This window comes from Rosa rugosa, chromosome 5 (assembly GCF_958449725.1).
Source record: "Rosa rugosa chromosome 5, drRosRugo1.1, whole genome shotgun sequence".
Lineage (NCBI taxonomy): Eukaryota > Viridiplantae > Streptophyta > Magnoliopsida > Rosales > Rosaceae > Rosa > Rosa rugosa.
Window position 1 is genome coordinate 32,266,858 of NC_084824.1, and position 17,876 is coordinate 32,284,733.

General features: G+C 38.6%; 1 protein-coding gene across 2 annotated transcripts; it reads left to right on the top strand.

The window, feature by feature from the left end:
• Window positions 1-6,215: 6,215 nt before the first annotated feature.
• Window positions 6,216-13,210, top strand: LOC133710710 (disease resistance protein RPV1-like). 2 transcript variants are annotated; one of them, XM_062136847.1, is made up of 8 exons: window positions 6,216-6,428; window positions 8,038-8,567; window positions 8,810-9,920; window positions 10,152-10,430; window positions 10,538-11,533; window positions 11,650-12,003; window positions 12,282-12,442; window positions 12,520-13,210. In XM_062136847.1, the coding sequence occupies exons 2-7, from the start codon at window positions 8,050-8,052 to the stop codon at window positions 12,282-12,284; spliced, it is 3,261 nt and encodes a 1,086-aa protein (XP_061992831.1). In that variant the 5' UTR covers window positions 6,216-6,428; window positions 8,038-8,049; the 3' UTR covers window positions 12,285-12,442; window positions 12,520-13,210. The 2 variants fall into 2 exon arrangements, with proteins under 2 accessions (XP_061992831.1, XP_061992830.1); XM_062136846.1 differs by having other exon boundaries at window positions 12,547-13,210.
• The last annotated feature ends 4,666 nt before the right edge of the window (window positions 13,211-17,876 follow it).

Sequence of the window (17,876 nt, forward strand, 5' to 3'; positions counted from 1 at the left end):
TGAGAAGCTGTAGAGTAATCCCAAAAGATTTTATTTTACAGGGGGTTTAGGGTTTAGTAAATATCAAGTTACCGTCCTTTCTCCCCTACTGTTTCGGTAAATCTCATATTACGAGGAGGGGAGTGTTGGCGGTTGGCCATGGCGAAAAAATCCATGAGCCGAAAAAGGCACGAAACCTCGTTTGTAAACATCAAAATGGAGTTTGAATAACATACTTCATTTGTAAACGAGTAAAAAGTTTATGGATCTCTTTCAGTCTTCAACTATTGGTCATCATTTGGCCCGCGACAAAATATGGCTAGTTTGAATTAACAAGACAAATCAGATTCAACAATTAAACAGCACCCATCAATAGCAAATTCTAATCCGGCCTTTTAAGGCTTGAAGTTCCGATGCTACAATCGAAACATTGCAAGCTAGCTTGATTAGCCATTGCTTCTTCAATAGCCCTTATCTTCTACTCATATATATTTAGTGGAGAAGGAAGCCAAACCTGATGTAGTCGAACAAAAGGAGAAATACAACAATGTTAACGGCAACAAGCATGGCCCGTGACCCACTATTGTACCAATATTGTCCCAACTTAACCAACTTATTAGGTGTTGGGTTTTAACCACAAAAGACCTTGGTACAATTGGGCGTGAGCCACCCACTTATAAATTATATTATCTTTTATCACTTTTCTAATGTGGGTATGATGACTTGGATTTTTGTTAATTAATTATTGCAATTAATAATGGACCAGTTATTTGATTGTGAGTGTTTTGCTTTATTCATATGTTATTTGTAAAGTGGAATGATTTTCGGACGATTAATTTTTCAGAAAACGTCTTTTAGGGGGGTTTACAAAGGTTGACTTTTTATACTTTGGGTTTCTCGAAGTTTCCTTCATGGAAGTTGTAGAGCACATCGATACGAGTTCGTGGATATGTGGTACGCGTAAATTGGTGTTCGTATGCGAAAGTTATGGTCTTTGGAAGTTTCTGCCATTTTTGGAAACCACTATAAATATTTCCATTTTCCGAAATTTACTATTTTAATTTTTGGAAGCTTCCATTTTCAGAAAGTTGCAAACCTCCGCTCTCTCTCCTAAAACGCGACTGACCCGACCCGTATCCAGATTTCCGACCTGATCGGAATTTCATTTTTCGGCAACCTTTACCAGTGATACCTACCTAGATCATTTCGCCTCTTCCTTAGGTGCTTAACAGAGTGCGTTCTGTAAGTAATCTAGTTGTGTGAAGACACAACAGGAATTTCTCTCACAATGTTCATTTACGAACGGAGTTCCCTTTATCGTTTTGGGAGTTATTTATTTAACTGCAAACTATAGTTGGTATTAATGGCATTCCTGAGCGAATGACTTCGTGTGTGTGTGTGTGTGTGTGTGTGTGTGTATATATATATTCTTGTGAGTGATGTGTGATGAAACAATATGCATGATTGTGTTCATATTATTGTTTGAATGTGACTTTTTGAGAAACAATATTATGGAAAAAGTTGTTTTCTATTGTTTGAAAAGTATTGAGTTTGATGTTACATTTTTGAGTCAAGTGTGACTTATTTTGAATGTATTGGTCTTTGTACCAAGCGTCACAAATGGTGATCAAGGAGGAGAAATCTTTTAGTAGATTTATGTAACATTTTTCCGTCGGGTGCGACTTATTCAAATGTTTGGTTCGAAGACTAGATGGGTCAAAAAATCATATGTCACAGATGGTGACAAGGCATGTTATCGGGAACCACGCCTTTGGCCGGGTGAGTGGTTACGATCAGTTAGAGCTCTAGTCTGTCTGCTATTGTAGCTTATTAGGGTAACAGTCGAGGTTGCTGGAGACTCATAAGTGTGTAGTTAAAGAGAGTCTCGAGAGTATTTTTTTTCTTTTATTATCCATGTGGGACTTGAACATTCATATTGATTTGTTGAGTTATCAAATGATATGCTTTTATCACGGTGGTGACTTATGTTGTCCTTCTGTGGAAAGGACATAGATGGTTGGAAGGAATCATGGTTGAGTTGTTTCCTTAAGTTGATTGGTGTGAGTGGCTTGATTGATATGTTTTGAGTTACTCATACAAGCTTTCATAAGCTTACCGGGTTTGTTGTGTGGCAACCCGGTACACTATTTCATGGTGTTGGGGTTAATCCTGCAGGTCAGGGTAATCGTGGCTGAAGCTGAGGTAGCTTAATAGCAGCAGTACGGGTAGGAAACAAATTTTGTTGGCTTTGCCATTGTTATGACTTCCGCTATGTAGTGAGCTCTAAGGAGCATTTACGTTTATTTGGTTGTGACAATTTAATTCGTAAACTTGTGTAATATATGACTCTGCTGAGCGAGTATATATTGACATTGTGGGTTCAAGGTATCAGTATGTACTTAATATAAAAGGGAAAAGTTTTCCAGGTATTTTGTATTGATGGCTGGACCATCACGTCTGTATAATTATGAGAATTATATTAATTTTTAATGTTATTTAAAAATCGGGGCGTGATAGTTTGGTATGAAAGCTGAGGTTACATACGTACATGGTGATAATTAGTACTCCTCGAGTGATGGCCCGTATGCAGCGGATCCCCATCAGATACTCTTCGGTATTGATATAATCATTGGGTATGTAAGGAATGTTAGAGTGTGGAGTCATCAGAGTAGTGTCAGCTAAGCGAGTGAAGTGTAGGAGCTTTGTGTAGCTCCTTTGAGTTATAGTCTTTTGAGGAATGAGAACCCTTAGATTTAACTCTTGTTTGACGTAGGGGACGGAATTGTATCCTCTGACGTAGTGTTGTGATTGATTTAGTCATATATAGTGTTGACTTATACTTTGTGTTTGAGAGTTATGCAAGTATTAACCACGTGTTGCTATGCTTCTCAGGTAATGGATCATCTGGGAGGCAGAGCAAGGGGTCGAGGCAGACCTAGCGGTAGGGGTAGAGCCCGAGGTAGGGGCAAGATCCCTCCTGTTGAGGAGATATTCGAGGATGATGTAGAGGCATCAAATGTTGAGCTGTCTGTTCCACCTATTATGAATGTTGTGAATGTTGTGGATGCCACTCGTCTGTCGAAGTTGGCAAAGGAGATTTCGAGGCTAGGAGCAATCCATTTCCAAGGAGATACGGATCACATGTTGGCAGATCAATGGATCGAGAACATGAAGACTTACTTCGAGATGGTCGCCTGTGACGACATGAAGAAGAGAAAGATAGCCTCGTTTATGCTTCAAGGCGATGCACAGGTGTGGTGGAACTACACACATAGGGTTAGGGATGTGTCCACCATGACGTGGGATGAGTTTGTGGAACTCTTCCAGAAGAAGTACTTTATGGCTTCAGTGAGGGAGCAATTAAAGAGGGAATTCCTCTCACTAGTCCAAGGGACTAAGAGTGTGAGGGATTGTGAGGCGGAGTTCTCAAGGCTGCATAGGTTTGTAAGACAGATGGATGCTGAGAGCTTGGCTATAAAGTTTCAGCGGGGGCTGAATGCTTCGATCAGGCGCGATGTAGCTGTTCTGGAACTGAAGACGATGGAGCTCATTTTGGCTAAGGCTGTAAGACCTCGGAAATTTGTTATTAATTCCTAAATGTTTCCTGGGATTAATAAAGTGTTCGTTTGTACGATTTCGTGGTTCGAGGGTGGAGTGGAATTATTTTCGGACAAATAATTATTCGAAGTGCACGTTTTAGGGGGTACGAAGTTTCACTTTTTATACATTTAGATTATGTGAGAATTTCCTTCACGAAAGTCGTAGAGCGCGTTGATACGAGTTCGTGGACATGTGGAACGCGGAAATCGGAGTTCGTATGAGAAAGTTATGAGTGATTGAAATTTGGGGAAATTTCTATAAATATAAGAAAATCCGAGATTTTTTCATAAATCCCAAAACTTCTGAAATTTCCCATTTTCTCATTTTCTCCCCCAAATTCTCTCTGTTCTCTCTCCTCAGACCTGACCCGAGTTTTCCGGCACCGTCGCTCATCCTCTGGCCGCGGACCTGACCAGACCGACTCGGCTCGGCCTGATCATCCTCTCTGCGGTGTCAGCTCCCCCCACCGTCGCCCCCAGACCGAGATCGAAGACCACGGTTGAGTCGATCGGACCCGGCCGGAAAAAGGGTTTTCCGGCATCCCCTCGGCGATTGGTTGACATTTTTGGAATCATCTCCTCCTGTTGATCATCCCCATACTCGCCTTTCATCACGATTTGGAGTGTATAGCGCTAGATCAAGCGTTGAAGATTGATGGGCCGTGTTGAATCTGGAAATCTGATTAGAGGGCCGAGAATAATTCAACTTCCAAGCTTGATCTAGGACGATCTAGACCGAATCTCGCTTAGCTCCAGGTATGAAAGTGGCTCATCTCTTCATTTTGAATATGTTTGTAGTTGACGACTTTTGCATCGGAGGTGGATGACTCGGCGTTGACCACCGCAATTGACAGCCTGCTGACCCATCGCTTGTATCGGCGCGTCAGACTATATTTTTGTGTTATGTTTTCAGTTTATGCATCTACGCATCGATACAGTCATTTTGATATATTATAAGGTTATTTTGGAGAAAATTGATGCATGTTAGGGTTTTCGATTCGTTTCGGTTTTCGATCCGTGAGGATTTGGCCGTCCAATTGACTTGTACTTTTGTTATATTGATCGTATAAGTATCCCAGAGGCCTCGGGTGGTCTCGGATGAAGTTTCGCCTCGATTGGAATTACTTTTGGGGATTTTAGTTCAACGGGGGTTTGAACTTTAATCGTTTTCGATCCGTATACTAAGTTGTGATGCATTTTACTTAGGTGATTGATTGAGTGTGTTCTGTATTTACTTGGGATCGGAATTGAAAGTTTTACACTACTCTGCTCTGTCTTGAAACTCTACCGATGTTCTGTAGTGTAGAGGGATGCATGCTGCATGCCTTGATATCAAGTATCAACTTTAGAAACTAAAAATGCTATTTAAAGCTATATGTCTAGGATTTCTTTTGATATCAAGATAGGAATGAAAAATGTCTTTATTCATGAATGCGTAGAGTCTAAACTCTAAACTGTGGAATTATCGTTTGGCTTTTGTAGGTCATGGCATTCGATGAAACGACTTGATCTTGATTGACGCGTCGTCGATGAATCCAGCAACATCAGGAATATAGAATACTAAAGAAAGTGATGCCACTGTGAATACCGCATGTTAAAAAAATAGTGTCATTGATAGTACATATAAACTTAATTTCCGATAACCGATGTTGTAAGTACAGTTTATCCAAATGTTTTTCTCCTTTGGAAAATTTTCTTTGGAAGAAAAAATGTGTAGTTCTTGCAATTTTACTTGCACATTTGGCAAAAGTCATTTAAGTATAGCATTGCACCAGTAGAGAGAAAACTTTCTGTACAGCTTATTTATGTTATCAGTGTTCTTTCTCTAGGTGTTATTTTGCTGGTTGGTCTTTCAGCCTTTTATATAGATGGAATTTACTCATCGACGCCCTCAAACCCTGTTTAAGTTGAAGTAAGGTTTTGCTCAGCAAAGGCTTGTTTCAGAGTCTTGGCAATCATTTTAGTCATTGTAATCTGGGTTATTTTTCATGTAAGCTCTACGGTTACACTCATGTCCTCTACTTCGGTTTGCAATGAAGTCCAAATTCATAACTCTCATCTATGCAACAGATTTAATGTTCTACTCATTTACTATACCATAAAAGGGGTGGTTTTATATTGGTGGTTTTATACTTATATGAACAATGTTCTCCTTTACAAAATTTCTGTTTAATATTCTTGTTAGAGTGAATATATATCAAGGTCATATATGCAGACCTAATTACAATGCTAATTTACATTTTGGTTATACAACAAATGTACACTTAATATACAACAGATGACTTTCTAGCAAAGTTATGTTTACATGTACACAATTACATGAAAATTTTTTTTATTTGGTATGGTTACATAATCAAAAAACAAAATTATGTATTTTGGTAACATATGTATGCCCATTTTGGTAATTATACCCAGTCAAAGCACTTTTGCCTTGCAACTTACCAAACACCTAGAAATTGCTTTTCGTTCTCACAACACTTTTAAAAACAGTTTACCAAACACCTCAGCTGCTTTAGTTCGGAAGTGCTTCCTCTCACAGCACAGCAATCCCAAACTAAGCCTAAAGGTCAGAAGCAAGCTGATAATATAGAGGGGCAGAACAGTCTTTTTTCTTCATGTAACGGCTCGGCTCAAGCCGGCACTGTTACTAAGCGTATAATTTGGTGTGGCAGGATTGATGAGCGGGAAAGGGTTGACCTTCGCGAGTTCTTCTCTTCTGGAATCGTCTTCTTCAGTTCTTCTTCTCCGAGTCTCCGACGGTCCAGAAGCCAAAAGCCGTCTTGCCTCTCTCAGCCTAGGTGGTTAACCGCTCACTCCCTCAGTGCAACTTTCAATCTCTCAAAGTCAAAGGTAAGCAGCTTTCAATCGTTTTCAGTAATCTTGGCTCCACCCATTTCAATTATAGTTTTCTCGTTCAGTCTCCCCAATCTTGGGTGATTTGAGCTTCTGTGTGATTGCTGATAATGGATCTCTCTCTCTAAGTCAGCTGGTGCAACTTCAAGATGATATGTCTGACCTCACATATTTATCTTGTAATTGTTGCCAAGCTCAAATATTGCAAACACAAACTTATTCCATCCAAGGTGTCGAGCTGTAGACAATAAATTCCTGTTGTGAAGCTCCAGTAATGAGTGGTTATGTTATGATGGCAATTTTTAAGGTTATGTGGATGGAAAGGAATAAGAATACTTTTGAAGGAGCTAGGGGTGAGGAGGTGAACCATTTGTAGGATAGAGTTTGTTATTTTGCTTCGTTGTGGACATCCATTTCTCCTGAATTCAGTGATAGTTCTTTATATGCTTTGTTCGTTTGTTGTTGGATTCGAAAGCTACTGTACTATAGTGTTTCATCACTTTTATGTCCCTTTTACACAAGGTTTTTCTTTGTATTACCATTGAGTTACTTTGTGTTGTTAGTTGTTTCCTTTTAGCTGCTGTGGTTTGTTAGTTTCAGTGGACAGTTTCTCCTATTCTTTCTATTCCTCTTTCTTGTTACTGAAATTTGTTTCTTATCAAAACAATAGACTGAGTGAACAGATGTCAAAACTTGAAGCATGGGAGGAAATAGGGATTGCAAGAATTAATTCCTATAAAACTGACAACGATTTGAAATTTCTCTCTCCTCGCTGTTCAGATAAAATACCCAAACCTCCATCAGCCAAATATCTTCCTGCTGTTAATTGGAAATCCTAAATCCCCAGACACCTCCTCTGCCCTCAAAGTTCTTGGAAAACCATACAAATAGCTACTTTTAATAGAGTTATAAAGCCTCTGTCTGGTTTGGATTAAAAGATTCCAATGGAGAGTTCGACTTCTTTATATTTAGTTTTTTGGTTTCTCTTTGTTGAAATTTGATTGCACTTTCCTGGGGACTTATTCCTGTTTGTTGATTTTGGTTTGGAGTTGCTACTTTCTTTAATTTTTTTTTTTTGGATTTAATTGAATTCCTTTGTTGTCTTTAAAAATCTGATTTTATATGGATAACAATAAGCTGACAATGAACAATATTGTGGCGTCTTATTTCAAGGGCCTCTTCTCTTCTCATTCTGGATGTGACCCCTAGGTGATCAGAATTAGTAAACTGTCAAGGATATCTAAGATAAGATGCAAAGATGATGTACTTTACAAGTAATTGATGCTCACTCTTTTCTCCTAAAGTCAACTTCTTTAAACAAATAAAATGTGGACTTTTATAAAACCATTGGCTTCATTAGGTATAAAATAACAGCTTAGTTGCATTTGTTAATGATAGCCAACTACAACCCAAGCAAAGCTTAAATTTGACTATGATATAGCCTAAGTTTTGATTTGACTGTGTCTTATGACACGCTAATCTATATTTAACTACATACAGGCATGATTAGCGCTCCAAATAGGTCTATATAGTGTTTGTGGGTATAGTTGCAATATTTTCCATATTACTTTTAGAACCAACCATTTGGAGTTGACCCTACCTGCAGTCTGTGCTACCAATGGCTAGAAGGACAGTCCATGAAGCCTTCTCTTCATCTTCATCTTCCACCTTCTCAAAAAAATGGATGTATGATGTGTTCTTGAGCTTCAGAGGTGAAGACACACGGAACAACTTCACAGGCCACCTCTACATGGCATTGCAAAATGCTGGAATCAGCACTTTTGTTGATGACCAGCTAAGAAGAGGGGAGGATATAACTTCTCAATTAGTGCAGGCAATTCAAGGGTCCAGTATTTCTGTTATTGTTTTCTCAAGCACATATGCAGAATCCACTTGGTGTCTGGACGAGCTGGTGAAGATCATGGAATGTACACAAACATCGAGGCAAATGGTTTTCCCAATATTCTATGATGTTGATCCGTCAGATGTCAGGAAACAGAATGGTAATTTTGCACAAGCATTTCAGAAACATGAAGAGCGCTTTCTGTCAGATATGGATAAAGTGCAGAGGTGGAGAGCTGCTCTTGTTGAAGCTTCAAATTTGTCTGGCTGGGACCTTCAAAAAACCGCAGATAGGTAAATTTACTCATTTTTCTTGACATTTCTTTAATATTCAACATAAATATTTAGAAATCTTGGAACTAGGACTCCAAGTTGGCTACTACTTTTCACTTTCTCTTGCCAGACTTTTGCGTAATATTTACAGATAGTAGCCATTATATTTTTATTATAGTGAACCTATTGTCAAAATAAGTAATTGTTAATTCATTTTATTTTTGTTGTTGAATGTTATTTCTGGTTATGATTATCCTTGCCAGGCATGAAGCAAAGTTTATCAGGAAAATTGTTGACGAGATTACTAGACAGCTTCCGAGTGAATACTTAAACATAGCTGTCTACCCGGTTGGAATGCATTCTCGTGTGCAAGATATAAATCATCATTTATGTAGTGCATCAAATGATGTTCGTATGGTTGGAATTTTGGGGATGGGTGGAATGGGTAAAACAACAGTTGCCAAAGCCATATATAACCAGTTTTACCATGACTTTGAAGGTAAAAGTTTCCTTGCAAATGTTAGGGAAACTACAAAGCAAACCAATGGTGAGGTTCTTTTGCAAGAACAACTTCTTTCTGATATCTTGAGAACAACCAAGATAAAGGTAGATAGTGTTCATAGTGGGATCAATGTGATCAAGAAAAAACTTAGGGGTTTAAGGGTACTTGTCATAATTGATGACATTGATCGAACAAGCCAACTGAATGCGTTGGCTATAAACCCTATAAACCATGCATGGTTTGGTCCAGGAAGTATAGTCTTAATAACAACAAGAGATGAACAGTTGCTAAAGCAACTGAGAGTGGATGCAATCTATTTGACAGAAGCAATGAATGAAGAAGAAGCTCTTGAGCTCTTTAGTTGGCATGCTTTTGGTAATAGTTGTCCTGATGAAGAATATTTAGAACTCTCAAGAAGTGTGATCACATATTGTGGGGGTTTGCCACTAGCTCTTGAAGTATTAGGATGTTTCCTGTTGGGAAGGAGCATTATAGAGTGGGAAAGTGCACTGGAGAAATTGGAGAGAATTCTTGATAATGACCAAATATGGGAAAAGCTCCGAATCAGCATTGATGGACTAAATAAGGATGGAAAGGAAATATTTCTTGACATAGCTTGTTTCTTTATTGGAATGGATAAGAACTATGTCATACAAATATTGGATGGTTGCGGCTTTTCCGCAGAAATAGAAATCAGAGTCCTCATTCAACGGTGTCTTGTAACTGTTGGTGAAGCAAACAAGCTGATGATGCATGATTTACTTCGAGATATGGGTAGAGAAATGGTACGTGCAGAATCTACTAACCTCCCTGGAAAACGTAGTAGAGTTTGGCGTCGGGACGATGCAATAGATGTACTGACAGATAAATCTGTAAGTACTTCCCAATTATTTTTGTGCTTTTAATGTAATCATATGTATCTCCACATCTAAAGATTTTATTCAGAGATGTTTATGCAGTCCAATTTCTATAAGGTCTTGTACCTTCCTCATGGTTCATGTATTTATGACTGCTTGATCTGCATAATTGTTTTCACCTGGAAATCACCTTTCCTTACTAGTGTGTACTTTCCTTACTAGTGTGTACGCCTTTTATATTATCAGGGAACTGAAGAAATTCTAGGAATCACTCTAAATGTATCTGGACATGACAATGTAAGTTTTAGTACAGAAGCATTTACGAATATGAAGAATGTGAGATTTCTCCAACTGAACTACGTACAAGTCAGTGAAGACTACAAATATCACCCCATGCGCCAGTTAAGATGGTTGTGCTGGCATGGGTGTCCTCTGGACTTCATACCACATGACTTTATGCAACAAAACCTAGTTGCTATTGAACTACAGTATAGCAACCTCACACAAGCTTGGAAAGATTGTGAGGTACATATAATTTCCAGCAATTCATATTCTGCATCTCCTTTTAGTTTTACCATCTTGCACTCTCTGTTCTTTTTGGATAACTTCCTTTTGTTTTGGCTATGTAACAGTTACTTGGGAAGCTAAAGATTCTTAATCTCAGTCACTGCTATGGCATAACACAATTGCCAAACTTTTTGAAACTCCCAAATCTAGAGCAGTTGATACTTGAACACTGTGAGTGCTTGTCCGAGGTTCACGAGTCCATTGGAGAACTTAAATCACTTTTTTTTGTAAATTTGCAAGACTGCAAAATGCTTAAGGATCTGCCAAGGAGTTTCTATAAGTTGAAGTCTATTGAAACTCTTCTCCTCTCAGGTTGTTCAAAATTTGAAACCCTGGAGGAAAACGTAAGGGAGATGTTATCACTGACTACTCTTTTCGCAGATTTCACAGCTATAAGAATAATACCATCCATGGTACGGTTGGAGAACCTGGAATCATTGTCTCTATGTGGCCTCAAATCTTTATATCTGGAATCACCTCCTTTGTTACAGGGATTAGTTCATTTAAAGGAAGTATATCTTACAGACTGCAACTTAACTGATGATGTAGTATTTCCTAAGGATCTCGGGAGAACTCAATCTTCTTTAGAAGTTTTAGATCTAACTGGAAATAATTTTCATAGCCTTCCAAGATTAAGTGGCCTTTTGATGCTTCAAGTTTTATCATTGGAAAACTGCAATTTAACTGATGATGCAATTCCACAATTTGGGACTCTACCTTCTTTAGTAAAATTGGCTCTAGGAGGCAATAAATTTTGTTGGCTTCCAAGCCTCGAGGGCCTTTTGAAGCTTGAGATTCTACTTCTGAATGATTGCAAAAACCTTCATGCAATCCCTATGTTACCAACAAGTTTGAAGAGGCTGAATGCTGATGACTGCATCGAGTTGATACGAATCCCAAATTTGTCCGAAATGTCAAATATGACGATGCTGCAACTAAATGGGTGTGTCAGCTTGAATGAGTTACCAGGCTTGGATGAGTCGTTAAACTGCATGATGACACTGAGAATGCTAGGTACCAACAACGTCACCAAGGATTTTCTTACTGAGAGCTTCTTACAGGTCTCTCTCTCTCTCTCTCTCTCTCTCTCTCTCACTCTCTCTCTCTCACACACACACACACCACACGCACACAGAAGAAGTACTGGCTTATACAAACATTTCTTCACTTGGTATAGGGATGGACAGGATCTGGTGTAATTTATCTTCCTGGAAATGTAGTCCCGGAGTGGTTCCCTGATTTCAGGGGTACCGAACATTTCAATATGCCTCAGATCATTGGTTGCAATTTCAACGTGTTGACTCTGTGCATCGTTTATTCTTCGTGTCATGACGAATTACCTTCCTTTGAGATTTTCATACATATTATTAATTGTACCAAGAAGAGGAAATTTGTCACCCAGATAGAAGGCATAGTAAAAGCTTCAGATGAAGATTATCTTTTACTGGCACAGATACCAACCAAAGAGTGCAATTTGGAAAGTGGCGACCTCGTCAAGGTTGTTGTAAGACCTGAAGATAGTTATTTCGAGGTGAAGTATGTAACGGTTCGAGTATGTGACAAAGCTATTAACTCGCAAAATGAATTTTGGTATCAGTTTTGGTATTTTGCTGATGATAATGATAGTGACAGAAAAGATTATTATGGCTTTGATTTCGATTATACGTATGATTATACGTATACATATGATTATACGTATACATATGATTATACGTATACATATGATTATACATATGATTATACATATGATTATACGTATGATATGTGTATAGATGATGATGATCTTAATTTTTATGATGACTATGATAGTGATTTATGATCGTGATGATGATGAGGTGAGGAAATGACTCGAACATTTGATGAAGAGTGACCTCCGAAAAGATTTGAGTTTTGATGAACAACAGATGAGATGAACTGGAGGATGTCAGTAGGTTGGGCATGTGAAGCGAAAAAGGAGAAACAAACAAAAGGTGCGACCCTAAATTCTCCATTCTAAAATAGTTTATATTTCATATTTTGATGTGTACTTGCCTAACCTAACCTTCAGGTGTTGCTCTTGAACACCATGTTTCAGGATAATTTGATTTCCCTTGATGAGTATTTGTGACAACACTTTACCAGCTACACTACCTGGATTGGTATGAATGCCATCCTGATACGAACTTGACTTCATGGACGTTGGACTTTCATCAAAGTAAAGTCTTTGGAACATACAAATCGGGAAGAGAAGTTGTCTGCAATGAAGTCGAAGCCAATGAAACCCCCCAAGCATCCCGAAATACGTAGTAAATTGTGGCACCATTAAGATGCAGCAGATGTATTGACAGAAAACTCGGTGAGAACTCTCCCAAGGGTTGTTGACAAAAGTAGAGATTTTTTTCTCACAAGATTTCTCTTGTTTTTGTTCTCTGAGCAGAGTGTAAGAATTTATTTCTGTTTTTTTATTGACGTCAGTATAACCAAATAAAATGATTATCAAGCCTCGATAAATATTTTATTATCCCTCAAGTCAACACTGAATCCCGACCATTTCCACCCAAGTTGGCCGACGAAGAACATATGTGGAGACAAGGAAGAGCTGTTGACTAGGGTTAGAGACTTTAGAATGGAAGACCTTAGGTGTAGGTTATTTTGAAATTCAAAATTTGAAAGATGACAAGTGGTCTCTCTCTTACATCTTACACCTTTATTTCCCATTTATTGTTTTGTTCCCTTGCACAATGACTTTTCTACCCTTATTGCCTTGCAAAATATCTATGGGTCTTTCTAAGTCATTTCTATATGAAGTCAAAGACTAGATCCACATTTTGTGCTTACGCATTGGTCAATTACATCTCACCAGTGATTCCTTTTGATCTCCACCCTTGATTTGAATTGTTGGCCTTTAAATAGCCCATTCGCTCTCTCGAAACCGTGCATCCCCTTGGTTCTCCCATTTTAGAACAATAAAAGCTCTCTTTTCTCTAGTTTTAGGTTAGTTTTTGATACCTTGTACATAGTTATTTGAGTTTTGTGTAAAAGAAAGGTGTGTAGCTACTTGGGTTTCACCAAAACCAAAGTTTCTACACAGTTTGATCAATCACTTCTCTTGTTTCTCACACATTCAAGTCTTGTTCTTACTTTGTTCTTGAGATTTTGTGGATTTGTACAGTGATTTGTGTTCTAGAAACCGAAATCCATATACTTTGAAGCATTTCTCTTTTCATATAGCATCTAAGAGGCAAGGGAGACATCTTGTGCTTTTGGTTTGACTCCAAAAATAGTCAAATCCTTGGGTATATCACTTGTTCTCCACTCCTTGTTCTCTTTGTTTGTTATTTATGATGTACGTTTATGGCCTGTAGTTGTGTCAATATGAGCTGTGAGTATTTGAATTTGGGGCTAGGGCTTACTTGTGCACAAAACAACGTAAATTTCTATGTTCTTTGATGTTTATGCATGTTTTGAATATTTTGGCTACTATACTTTCATGTATCCTAAGTGTGTTTATAGATTTATTACCTAGAAGCATGCTTTAGGAAATTAATGAATTGGAAACATGAACTCGATAAACTCTTGATTCCATGAGCATGTGTAGCTAAATAGGTGGTGGCTTAACTTACTCCTATGGGAAAAACTAAGTTGCTTGAATTTCTTACCTTGAAAATAATGCATGATGTTGTGAGTTTATGTTTCGGAAGAATTTAGGCTCACGGCACCATAGCTCATTTAGGATCCGAAATATTTGAATGGTATAAAGGTTGTGTAATTTAGCTTTGCTTCAGAAGAGATTGTTAAATTGCATGACTAGTTGGTTTCTTGGTAGCTTCTTCAAAGCACCATGGGGAAATTTATCAAAGCATGTCGTTTCATTAATTTAGGGTTACATTATGTGCATGAGTAAGGTTACGTGTGATGTCTAAGTCTCTATTTCTCTCTTACATCAAAGTCTCTGTTTTTATTTGCTTACTTTATTTTTGTGTACTTTAATTTGATTGCATAAAAATTAAAATCAATCAAGCCGTTCACTACCATAATTGTTAATACCATCTTCATGATTTTTAGCTTCCAAAGGGCTAAGGTTGTGAATTTGTGCAAAGGTAGACTTGCATGTGTTTTCTACGTTTTATTTTCGCGGTAATCTAAATAGGGTAGAGTTACTCAATCCTTTGGCTACGATACTCTCACTTTCCCTTTATTAAAACTTGGTCTCATATACTTGGGAGTAGGGCACATCATTCATAAATTGTATACACATTCATACTAAAAGATGTTCCCAACACCTTTGAATGTTAAAGCATGAAAGCACACTAACTGCTAAACAAACTTAACCCCTCAACCATTGTTTTCAACCATCTTACATGGCCACTAATGACAAGAAGATAGAGGAAAACATCCTTGGATAAGTAACCACGTGGTGTGGTGTGTTGGTCGAATGGCCTAGTCTGGAACCCCCAGGTCTAGCGTTCGAATCCCAGCTCCATCCCGTGGCCAGCAGATTTGAGGGACCATTTGGGTTTGTGCGTCTGCGGTGCAGTGGATTAGTCTGGCTTTGCCAGGCTTTCGCCGCAATGTCGGTGTAGGTGTCCTGGCACTAGGATACCACTGTATGGGTGTGTGAGTTACTAACAACTAACCCGATCAAAAAAAAAAAAAAAACATCCTTGGATAAGTTGTGAAACAATTAATGCTAGTAAAAAGGACTTTCTATAATAAGGATAAAGGCTTCATGCCTAACATACATGATCACTATTCACTAACAGGGGAATCAATTACTGGCCCAGCCTAGGCTGTGGTAAAATAATACTTGCCAACAATTGTAGGAGGAACGCGGCTGAAAAATTAGCCAACTACCTATTTTATCCTCGTCCTTTTCTAATCGAGGATCGAAATACAACAAAGCCAACAATAAGCATACATCCACAACCCATTCCATTTCTACGCACCGAGCAAAACAGTCTCAATACGCATGGAGTATGAGAATGAAATTTACCTTTACTATGTTAATAACGATTATTGCTACTGTGTGTAGCTTCGAACACGATGTTTTATAACTTCGAAGCCAACACCCTCCAATTCCGCTCAGGTTTGCACTCCACTACTACATAGATTCTGAAATTGAGCACTACCAAGCCCAGGTTCTTGCTCTAAGATGATCATCAAACCATGAAGCCCAGAAAACTGTCGTGCACAGTGAGCTCCGTCGGCACCGAAAACAACCAAAAATTCCATTTGATCATAACTCATGCGAAATCAAAAATTATGTGTACTAATGTGTAGAGCGTGAAGAGAAGATCAATTTATATACCTCAAGCATCGACAATGGTGACTGGAGTCACGCCGGAAAAGCTTGAAGCTTCCAAGCTTCGAATCTCTCTCCAACATCCTTGCATGGACGATCCATCACCATAGACGTGTCAGCGCTGAGAAGAGGAGTCAAACGCCAGTGGTGCGCCGCCAGAAGATGGCCGTACGGAGGAGTTCCGGCCGAATCTCGTTTTCAGGTCGCGTCGCCGGTCAGAGCCCGAGCCTTCTAGATCGATCTGATCTGGTCCATCTCCTTTTAAACAGCATCTAACAGCCAAAATCAGTTGGTGGAGAAAGATCGCTCCACCTGATTTTCTATTTTTCTTTAATAATTTCTTTAATCCCCAAAACTTCCAAAATTAGTAAAAATTAGCTCGGGTATCCGAAAAATTTTCCGAAAATTCTCACAGACTCGTTGTGTTGTGTGCATTACTCTCAAACCCTTAAATCAAGAATTTTTCCCAGTGAAAAATTCTGAAAATAATTTCCAAGCACCATTAATAATTTTTGAGATCGTAAATAAATAATTATCAAATTATCTCAATTAAGCTCGATAAATTTTCCGGGCTCACATGTCTTGTTCTATCGAAAGATTGGGTCTAGTGCATGCTGTGAGAGTTGTGGTTTCAGGGAAGAGACTGCTATTCATTGTTTGTGGGACTGTGAAGTAGCTACTGATGTATGGAAAAATACTTTCTTGGTGGATGTCTGCAAAGTCTGGAAAGAACAAAATTTCATGGATCTTTTTAATCATGTTGCAACTGTTGCTAAAGATTGGGAGCTAGAATGGTTTGTAGTGATTGCTTGATTTTTATGGCAAAATAGAAATTGCAGAGTTCATGGAAGAATGTCCCACAAGCCCTTGAGTTAATTAACAAGGTTGCTGCTTGGTTTGATTTTAATAGTACAGTACAAAAAGGAGATGATGAGATGAGCAATGTGCCTAGTGTATTAACATGTATGATCATTTTGGTAATTATACCCAGCCAAAGCACTTTTGTCTTGCAACTTACCAAACACTTAGAAATTGCTTTTTGTTCTCACAACACTTTTAAAAACAGTTTACCAAACACTCAACTGCTTCTTCTCACAGCAAGTTCGGAAGTGCTTCTTCTCACAACACAGCAATCCCAAACTAAGCCAAAGCCTAGCTCAACCAAAGCAAACATGGCTTCGTTAGTTGGAAGCACAGTGAAGCCAATAAATATTGCTTTTTCTACTCTTTACAATTACATGTGATGCTAAAACATAAGTCAGAATCACAAATGATTTGAGCGGAGGAATGAATCTCAGCTTTCACTGTAAATCCTCAGATGACGATCCCGGCGTCAAAGTACTTCTTCCCCAACAATAGTATGAATTCAGTTTCAATTTCAAACCTACCTTCATAGGCCGAACAGATCGACTTCTATTGAAGTTTTCAGTGGTCAGGTTCATTTAAATGGTTTGATCACTTTGATGTATATGATGGAGGAAGACTGGAAGAGACTACTGCGCTTGGAGTGTTGGAGTATAACATCAACTGGCAATGGCCCTTGTAGGTTTAACTTCAAAACTGGGAGTACGTACATACTCAGATCGGCTAGCTATTGATTATAGGGTAAAAACAAAGCACTCGTGTAGGCAAGTCACCTTTTAGTAAGTTAAAGGAGTAAAGGGAACTCAGTTTGGTTCGGGTCGGATTTCATATTGATAAAACCAAAAACCGGAGCCAAATTGGCCGATTCAGTGCGATTTCCTACACCGACCAGCCTGTTCACTCCGGTTCCAGTTAAATCTAATCAGTCTGGTGCAGTTTAATTGGTTTTCGATTTTTCAATGCCTCATAGTCCACCCCAATCCCTGACAAATAACAGCCTACTAAGAGCTCTTAAGAATTGAGAATAGACGAGGGCTTAACCCTGAGCCATTAGGCTGCTCATTTCTCTCATCTCTTTCCTCTCCTAGCTAGCTAATTAGGATGAAAGCGGAGAGGAAAATAACAGCTCTCTTTTGCCAAACTCAACGTCTTTAGGGTGTTTCCATTATTTGCCAAACTATCCGCCATCAAGTTTGCTTCTCAAAGGACATAATGAAATGAAAAAGAAAATGAGTGTTTGAGCTTCAAAATACGTTGGA

What these genes read in the sequence shown, in the direction of transcription:
- LOC133710710 (XM_062136847.1), top strand. Translation starts at nt 8,050, where the DNA reads ATGGCTAGAAGGACAGTCCATGAAGCCTTCTCTTCATCTTCATCTTCC. An exon ending in CTTCAAAAAACCGCAGATAG is followed by an intron (nt 8,568 to 8,809) that starts GTAAATTTACTC and finishes TATCCTTGCCAG; the next exon opens with GCATGAAGCAAAGTTTATCA. An exon ending in TTACTGAGAGCTTCTTACAG is followed by an intron (nt 11,534 to 11,649) that starts GTCTCTCTCTCT and finishes CACTTGGTATAG; the next exon opens with GGATGGACAGGATCTGGTGT.